General features: G+C 39.6%; 1 protein-coding gene across 1 annotated transcript; it reads left to right on the top strand.

Moving 5' to 3' along the window:
• The first annotated feature begins 698 nt into the window (after positions 1-698).
• Positions 699-1821, top strand: LOC106007653 (olfactory receptor 51M1). Its single transcript, XM_013064934.1, is given in 3 exon segments — positions 699-772; positions 860-1592; positions 1594-1821. Coding segments are annotated over 3 exon segments (1035 nt in total).
• The last annotated feature ends 8403 nt before the right edge of the window (positions 1822-10224 follow it).

The raw sequence follows: 10224 nt of genomic DNA, 5'->3' as shown, positions 1-10224 counted from the left end.
ATCTGGTATTGTTTTATCTCTCTTGTTATGGCATAGTTAATGATTAGAGAAGTACAAACTGAAAGTTGTTGAAATAATTCAAAAAGAGATAATAGTAATCTCAATTAGGACAGCATGAATTAAGATATTGAATTGACAGATCTGAGGTATTTCGTACATAGAAGTTCCAGGTCTTGCTGATTGATTTTTTTTTTGGATACTAGGAAAAGGTGTGATATGAACGAAGTTCCCATAAAACTTAATGTTGGGGATGTAGCTTGGAGGTAGAGTACTTGTCTAGCATGTGTAAGACCCTGGATTTTATCCTTAGCAGTGCAAAAAGCTTGGTTTTTATTTATACCACTGAAATAATTAATAAACATACACTAACAGGAAAACTATTGAGGAAGAGCAAAGAAATTTTGGATATAATTTTAAGGTAACTATGAAACAAAACATCAGAATACAGATGCTAAGTGTGCTGCCAGATACAAGTCTGGAAATCATAATGGGAAACAGTTGTGGAGTTATATATCTGATGCTTATCAATATACTGTATAGGTGGCAAAAAAAATCATGGAATTCAATGATATTGTCTGAAGAAAATTGCTGTCGATGGTAACAGCTCTATTTAAGGAATGAACAATGGTGATAAGCAAGCAAAGAAGGCTGAAAAGGAATAGAAATAATAAAATGTAAAGGAAAATTTGATCGGGATAATGTTATTAGAAAAAGTTTCAATAGGTTGTGAGAGTGATAGGATTGATAATAATGGAGTACATGGTGCAAAAGAGTAATGATGATTATAACATTACTTATGGAGATGAGCATGTTTCTGAAGCTGAAGAATTAATAAACAAAAATATCTGTTCATTTTCAGCTCTGTCCCTGCCACACGCCTGTCCGACATTACTCATTTTAGCCCCATGTTCTACTTCACTGTTGGAAGACGTCCAACTCTGGTTTTCATTCCCTTTTTCTTCATCTACCTGGTGGCCATCTCAGGAAACTGTTTCACTCTGACAATTACTAAGACCAACCCTAGTCTTCATATGCCCATGTACAATCTGCTATCCTTGCTGGCCCTCACTGACCTGGGACTTTCAGTGTCCACCCTGCCCACCACTATGGGAATCTTTTGGTTCAACTACCACAGTTTCCACTTCAAAGCTTGCCAAATCCAGATGTTCTCCATCCACTCATTATCCTTTATGGAATCCACAGTGCTCCTTGTCACATCCTTTGACCGCTTTGTGGCCATCTGCCACCCCTTGAGGTATTCAGTCATTATCACTAGCCAGGGAGTGATAAAGGCAGGCCTGTGTGTCATTCTTTGAGGACCTGTGGCCTTTCTCCCTCCTGTCCTCCTCCTGAAGGCTTGTCCCTGCTGTGATCCACTAGTCTTCTCCCACTCGTTTTGCCTACACCAGGAGGTGGTATGCCTGGCCTGCATAGCCACCACCTTCAACAAGCTCTGCGCACTGATACTGGGAGTGTTCACTGTCATGGTTGATGTGCTGGTCATTGCGCTGTCCCATGCATTCATCCTGCACACAGTGACAGGAGTAGGCTCCCAGCAGGAGCACTTCCTAACCTTACAAACATGCACCTCATTATCTTTGAGCTCTGCTAGTATTCTTTGTGCCCATGATGGGGCTGTCCCTAGTGCGTTGCTTCTGGTAAGATGCCCCACCTGCTGCCCACTTTCTTATAGCCAACATCTATCTTTTCCTACCTCCCATGCTTAACCCAATCATATATAGTATTAAGTCCAAGGAGATCTGGTGTGCCACCATCAAGCTCCTGGGGATTAGAAAGGCCAGTGGTGAAGGCTGGGACTAAATGTCACTGAGCCCTGATAATACAGCCTGTAATTAAATCAAAAAACTCTAGCTGTTCCTAAAGATTTCTTTTTCCTCTACCCTAAATTAAAATATGAGTCAATTTTTCTTTATTTATGGATTAAGAATGCTTCCCTTGTTTAAATTATAACTCCTCCTACATCTGGGATATGACACTTTTGATAATATCAAAAGCTACCCAGAGGAAAACTTTATCAAGAATCATCAGAAATATATAAACACCAAAACTATGAAACAAAACTAAACTTAAATGGAACAATAAACAAGAAAGCACCCAGAACAGATCCTAGATAAATGTCATTTGCCCTAATTCACCTCCTTCTATGGCTCTGTGGGGCAGCTTCCTTCTTCTCTCCCTGGCTAAGGTCTTTTTTGTGTCTTTCTATCCTGGCTAAGCAGTGTCCCTCAGACTCCTGAGTCACATCAGTAAGTGAAAACTCTTCCACTCTTCCCCAAATCTGATTCCACCAGAACTCCTCTAACTTCATTTGAAGTTGCTCCCTCCTGACCTTGTTCCTCTGGTAGAAACCCTTGACTTTCTGATTTTACCTTTCCTGTGGACAACTGAGTCCTACAACTCAAGCTTCATGTTATGCAGAAATCAATGTTTACCTCTGGGTGCTTTAACTGTAACATCTTGAACAAAGTCATAATGTAGTGTGACAAAGCTGCAATCCAGAAATCCACCACAAACATGTTACATCACAGTCCCATTACCACCAGCACACTGCAATCCATGTTGGCGTTCAGCTTTGAGGTAGCTTCCTCAAGGATATTTTCACAGAAGCGCCCAATTTTCAAATCCAGAGCAGCAGATGCTCCATCTGTTCATTTCCATGGCTTCCTATATTTTACATTGTAACATTTATTATTAAATAATATTTTGTGTATGTTGGTGTGTACGTGTTTCCATCAGAGTAAATGACTAAATTAAATGTCTTGAAGGAAATATGAATGTATCATTTATTGATAAATCTATATACTCTAAGTAGTGTCTGGTATATTATCTACTCCACAAACAAATAACAAATGAATTCACAGACACATAAATGCATAGAGTGGGGCTGAGAACTAAGAAAGAATTTCTCTTCTTGTCTGCTGGAACTCTCCCTCCTCATGTCTAGAGATTAATGATCCCTTTTTTTATGGCATCCATCAAAAGGATGCTCCCCACCATCTTCCTGTTTTCTACCACATCTGAGAACTGGCAACATTTTTACTACCAAAACACTTGCAAAAAAACTAATAAAACATGAATAAAACTATCAAGTGCCTTAAGAATAAATCTTACAAAGAATATTTAAGACTTACAAGACATGTTCTTGGGTCGGGGATTTAGCTCAGTGGTTCTGGCGCCTGCTGCACAAGTGCAAGGTCCCGAGTTCGATCTCCGGTACCAAAAGCAAACAAACAAAAAAAACAGACATGTGCTCGTTTTGGTAGCACATATACTGAAAAAAAAAAGACTTACATGACATTATTGAAATAAAAAATATATACACATCCATGGAAATATTTTCTTTCATATTGAAAAGGCCTGGCAATATCAAATGCTGGTGAGGATGTAGAACAAATAATTTATTACCTGGTGGTCAGTGTACATTAGTAGAATCTGTGGAGATCTACTTGGGAATATTTACAAAAAGTGAATGCAACTGGTAATTCTATGACACAAAAACTAACTCTGCTTTTAGAGATGTTCACACTTCTTCTGCTTCTAATTGTGAAAAAAAAATTTTTTAATCTGGTTGTCCTTGGACAGGGGATTTAGTTCAGTGGTTCAAATGCCTGCCTCGCAAGCGCAAGGTCTTGAGTTCAATCCCTGGTACAAAAAAAAAAAGTCCAGTTGTCCGTCAATAGAATAGACAAGTAAATTACAATACAGTTAAATAATATCATACACCTTTAAAATCAATAAACTGCAATAATACGGCACAACATGAATGAATGCTAAATATATATTGAACCCAAACCATTTGTAAACATATATTTATGTTATAGCTTTTAGATAAAGATAAAGTATAAGATCGTATGGACTGCCATATTATGGTATTTGTTGCTATGGACAGTGCATATATGCATATATTTATTGAAAAATAAATTGTAAGAGTATTTTACATTATTAAAAACATTAAAAACTGTTAAGCATGATAAATAGCCAACAGGACAGCAACAAACTCTAAGAAATCAGTAAAGAAATAAGTTGAAATAAGAAAGGTCATGTAAGAGGTTTTGATTCTATCTGCAAAAAATGAGTAAAGTGGGCATAAAGTTAAGATTTGTTAAAACTGGGTAAGTACATGCATATACATGTATGAGCAATTAATTATACCATCTCTATATTTATACTGAAAATATTCTTTGTGTGGAAATATTTTGTATTGAAAAACAAGCAAAACTGGCCAAGGATTTAGCTCAGTGGAGTTGTGCCTGGCTGGCAAGTGCAAAGTCCTGAGTTCAATTCCCTGTACAAAAATAAATTATAAAATAAGATTTTTAAAGGAACTAAACTAAAAATATGTGAACATTTGTAAAATGTCTTGTGTTTTTTTGTATGATATCTCCTTTGGGTGTGCATCAATATATATGTGGGTGTGTCTCTTAAAATCTCATTGGATAGGCTTTAGAAGGCATACAAAACCAGGGAATTTCTCCAACTTGAGAGGCAGGCATTTCTTAGATGTAGATTTCATTCTGAATTGTAATTCAAATCTTCTATGGTTGAAAGACCTATCTCTAGCACTTATAACCATGCTCAATAAATGTATGCTGAATCAATAATTAATTATTACAAATAATTTGTCACTCATAATAACTGTAAGCATACAAAATGTCTAGAGAAAGTTATATAAATTCATAGCATATTCATTTGATAAAATATTTTGTATTAAAATGAGATTTAATTCCTTAGAAACTACTTCTTAAAATATTAAGTGAAAATTAGGTTAAAATATTGCCTATGAACAATCACTTTGTATAGGCCTTAAAAATATTTGTATCCATAGGAATAAAGGTTGTTATATATAACTTTATTTTCTATATCATTGTCTTTTACATTATACAGATTTTTCAAAGAACATCTCAATTTTACAAGCTAAAGGGGTATTTTACAAAGAGCGCAAGTTCATAGATGAGCATGTTGGTGAGAATGATAGTGACCAACACTAACCTTTATTAAACATTCATCACATAGTAGCAGGGGTTGAGCACTTTTCATTTTCACTTTATGCAATTCTCACACCAAAACTATAAATTAGGTAGACATTTTTGCTTTCCATGTTTTATCAGAAAACTGAGTTCTCCAGATGATGGAAACTTCTGTTAAATTCCTATTGTGTGCCAGAAAACAGATCCAGTTTCAAGCTCTTCTGATTTTCTTAAACCTGAAGCTGAACTCCTCTCCAAACAGACTCAGCCACTTCAAGACATGCCATGTTTTATCCATGGAAGTCAATACCCTTAACTTTAATCTTCCTTTTCCCAGACTATATTTGTTGTGCCAAGCGAGCCGATAAATCATCAAACACTGGAACCAATGACAAAGTTAAACTGAAAGGAGTTTATTCACGCATGTGGACTCCACTCCCTAAGCAAAATGAAGCCCTGAGTCCAGGAAGAGCACAGTTTATATAGGGTGTTATAGCAGCATAGCTTTTATAGGTGTTATTTTAAGAAGAGAAGTTCAAGGGTAAGTTAATTCACAACTCAGCTATCTTGCTGTCTTGTCAGATTAGGGCACTTTACTGTAAAGGGAGGCACCAGACACTATCTCTTTCCAAGAAGCAATGAAACAAGTTTACAGAAGCAGAACAAGCAGTTACAAAAACATCTATTTTATAAGGGGAGGGGCATGAGGGGAGTTTATCTACAGGCCAAGATGGTGTTTCTTGGGTTTATCCTGGTCTCACAATATTACTGATTTTTCAATTTAATACCATAAATTGAAAATAACAGAAACAATAACTAAAACTACAGTAAAAACTCTCTGTAACTAGACTATATTTTAAAGCAATACTAGACTCAAAACAAAATCTAATGGGCGGTGAGAATTACCTCCTATAAGTGGGTATTACTGTGTACATACTGTGACCCAGACACTATGTTAGAGTCTTAATGTGCTATAGATTATTTTATCTAGACAATAAGCTTATGAAAGGATAGTATTATATTCCTATTTTGCATATAAATATACCGAGGATCAGATTCAAAATAATTTGCCCAAAGTAATTTGCCTCAGGACTTGATAGCTGTTCTATGTGACTGTAGTGCTTGTTTTTAACTACTCTGTACTGTTTCAATAAAAAACGAAAACAATACAAAATACAAAATTCACCAATGCAACATTTATTCCTGCAAATGATAGTATCAGTTATCAGTGATCTGTGTCATTCTAGTCCTGTACTCCGGCATGTAAAACACTCTTTAAACCTCAACTTATATAATATCTCCAGATTTTCTAAACCCTTGAGGTTAGTTGGTAAAACATATATTTTTTTCATGTAATTGCTCTTCACATAATTTTATGATGGCTCTGAATCTTCCCACATGTTTCTCCCTCTATCTGAAATGTTGGAACTGATGAGAGAAGAGCCATCGGTAAAGGACTCACTAAATACTCCTCTCTCTCTCTCCCTCCCTCCCTCCCTCCCCCTCCCTCCTTCCCTCTCTTGGAGACTTAGTCTTTCTCATATCAATCTCTTGCAAAAGACAATAATTTTCTCAAAGACAGTGATTTGATCTTATTAATCGTTGTATCCAAATGTCAGGTCAATCATTGTAATGTCTAGATATTTGCTGAATGAATGAAGGAATAACTACCTAGTTGAAAGGAGAGTCTCAAGAGAGTTTAATCTGGGGGAAAAAGGGAGAGATAGAAATGAAATTTCTGTCTTAGAAAGATGGCAGCCATGTGAAAAGACAGTGAAAGATCAGCTGACTCCTTGAAATATCTGAAAGTGGGATTCATGGGCCACTGAGATACCATGGACACACAAAGTCCAAGGTCTCAGAAGATGCTGATCTCTTTGGTGTTTGTCAAGTCTGAACCCATCCAAGGAGATTCCTGGGAGATGTAAGACCCAAGGGAGGAAAACAGAGCACCTTATAGTTAGCATGCAGGCCATGCTGAGTCAATGAGAGGAGGCTGGCACAGCAGTGGGAAGGGCTGCCTAGGAAGAACATACAGACAAAAAAGGAACCGGTGAGTCATTGAAGGTCTTTGGTTTGTGGAAAAGGCAGATAACTCAGTGACCCCTTCAATATCTCTTATCTAGCAGAGCATATAAAGGGGTGTGGCTTAGGGTGGTTTCCATGGGGATGGCCTGTCTGTGGCTCAGGGAGCTATTCTGGGATATCTTCCCTGGTTGTTTTGGTTGGGAGTAGATCCCTGGATTTGCTACTGCGCTGTGTTTTTTTGTGGAATAACAAGAGGTTGTGCCAAAAGGGAATTAAAGTCTCCTCCCCTCTGCCCAAGTTAATGAGTGAAGCTTCCAATACTTTATAGCCATCTTTCCAAAGTCCTAAGAAAGAGGCAGAGCACACACATGAAATATCCATCTTTGAAGGAAATGCAAAAATATTTTGTAGCTTTACCAAAGTCACACCACCGGCTTGTGTAAAAGCTTCAGACTGCAAGACTCCTAACGCGAAGATCCTCACTCTTCATTGCCGCCACACTACAAGCTGACTTTCCTTTAAAGCTCACTGCAGGTGTGAAGGGAAGAGCACATGGCAGAGAAATATTTCAGGGACATGTTGAAAGGAAGGTGGTATTGGACACTGCAAATAGTACTAATCTGTATTGAACACATGATTCTAACTACACCTCACTTAAGATTCACATAAATGGCTCCTTATCCTAGAAAGTAGGTATAGTTGCCTCAACTTTTCACACAAAGAGACTGAAACTAAGCAGATAATTTTCACAATCATTGATCCTGAACCTTATGCCATTATGACCGGAATGCAGACCTGACAGCAGAGCCTCGGCTCTTCGCCATCCGTCCCGAGGAAACAGTGCCACACACATTCTTCGCCATCGCCGCCCTGAGGTGAGGAGGCTGGACAGGGGGCTGCGGGAGATGCCCTGGCACAAGGGTCTTAAACTCTTAGACCCTGGCTGCCAGCTCCTCCCTGTCTTACTCAGGCTCCTCCCTAGCAGCCCTTGGTGTCTGACCGCATGGCCAGGTCCTTTCTGCTCTACTTCCAGATCTCTCTCCTCGTGTCTCTGGGGAAACTTCTCCTCTCCTCCAACCCCTTCTTTCTCTTTCATCTGGCCCTTTCTCTTTTCACTACACCCCTGCACTTCTGCCTTCTCCATCTGCTTTTGGTCCCTAAGATTCTCCCAATGTATTCCCTGGAAGTTTTCAGCCCTGCTCCTCAGCGTCTGCCTTCCTCTCCAGTTCGCTTTCCACTCTGTGCCATCAGTTCCCTCCTCTCAGCCTTTCAACAGCCATCTCTCTGACACATCACTTCCCTCCTCTCCAGGTCCTTCTCCCTTCCCTCTCTCCCCTTATCTTTCTGCTCCCCTATGCCTCACTTTCTTCCTCCAGTTTATGTGACTTCCTTCCCCTCTGACACTCAGCTGGTTTTTTCTGTCCTTTAGCATTTCTCACCACCTTTCACTGCCTGTCCCATCCTCCTATCATTTTCTGGCCAGCTTCTAGCCTCCCTGCATCCTGAAACAACACCTGTACCAGTATTAACCTAGGGGCGACCACACCATTGTGTCTCATCCTGGCCCTGTGTCCCCCATTTTCGCTTCCTCCAACCCAAGCCCCATGCTCAGTTCCCCCGCAGCCCTGCTGCCTCGCACTCACTCTGGTCTCCCCTTTCCACTTTCTCTCATGCCCCAGTCCCACAGTGAGTCCCTGGGACGTACGCACAAGACACTCCCTGCCAAGAGCTAACAGACTAGCATGTTAAAGTGGGGAAGAAATGTGTTTCTGCATGTTGAGACAGCAGAGACCACAAAAAATGGAAAAAAGAATTTAAAAATCAGTTGGGTTTAAGAGCAATAATAACAGATATATTTATCATTTATTCTACTCCAGACTCTGTACCAGACTCTATTCACGGGGCATGTCAACTAGAACTTGTATCGATTGTTTGATTAGGAAATATTATCCTCACTTTACTGAGGAAAATTATAGAAGAAAATATCACATCAGACATTGAGGTCATGGGTAACAGGGTTTCCCTTAGCATTTTCCCAGGTGCTCTGTTTTTAGTATTCAACAAACTTGATAGAGAAATAGGCTTTGGTATTATTGCTGCTGCTTCAAGAAACACTGATTGATATGTATACTTAGTAATACCTGTAGGAAACATCACTCTAATAAGTTTCTCTGACTTCATAAAATTGCGTGGATTCTGTTAGTTTCCCAGTTTAATTTCTGACAAGGCCTATCTTTGAAAAGACCGAAAGGAAAGGAAACAAGCAATTTGGCCTGATTGTGTATCCTGAATATTTTAAAAAGAAAAACATTCTCAGGAATTTGAAAAAATATAGTAGCTTTCAAGACAGGAGCTATAGCCAGGAGGACTGGTGCATACCTGTAATTCCATCACTCTGGGAGGCTGAAGCAGGAAGGTTACAAATTCAAGAAAAGCCCAGGAAAATTAGTAACTCAGTAAGATTCTGCTTCAAAAAATTAAAGGACTGGGCATGTAGCTTGGTGCAAAGGCCTTGTTTTCAGTCTCTAATACTGAAGGAGAAAGACAGACAGACAGACTGTGGGCAGACACAGGATTAGTATAACTGTGAGAAGAAGGACCCCAGGGGAACTGAGAAGATGTCTGAGGCTTGACAGCGAGAGCCAGGGGTTTTTCAAGAGGTGTTAGGTTTGGAAAGAAGCTGAATACCTCTTCTCCAATCACCTGGAAATGTGGAGAGGATCACAAATTAACTAGGCGTGATATGCAGAGCAGATTAGATAAGGGACCTCCTGACAGTTATCCTCAATTTGCTCGGAAAAGTTAGAGGTGATTTCTTCCACAAGAGGGAGAAAAGGCAAGGCTGCACAAAGACAAGTTGGGAGGAGCAGAATTTTAAGAATCTGATCATTCTAATATTGAATCCTACATTTTTTTCAGAGAAGTTCAAAGAATGCCGATATTAGCTGATCAAAACTAGGGAAAGCATTTATGGAAATTTAATGCAGTTAAGACAGAATGAGATGGGAGTGAGAAAAAGCCCAAGGAAAGCAGGAAAAGGGTTTGGGCTGGGGGCAGGGGTTAATCAGGCGTCCACATAGCCGCTGTGGAGAGCACTGACTGACCTGGGGGCCGTGCCAAGCTGCATGCGGGAGGGCTGGTGCTGACGGTCTGTAACCCCGAAGGCCTCTCCACCTTCCGCAGAGGGAACAGACGTCGGTGCGTGAGG

The sequence above is a fragment of the Heterocephalus glaber genome, unplaced genomic scaffold, assembly GCF_053883595.1.
Source record: "Heterocephalus glaber isolate CG9 unplaced genomic scaffold, H.glaber_assembly_v1.0 deba00001428, whole genome shotgun sequence".
NCBI classification, from domain to species: Eukaryota; Metazoa; Chordata; class Mammalia; order Rodentia; family Bathyergidae; genus Heterocephalus; species Heterocephalus glaber.
Note: the sequence above shows the minus strand (reverse complement) of the source record. Positions and strands in the feature narration are given on the sequence as shown.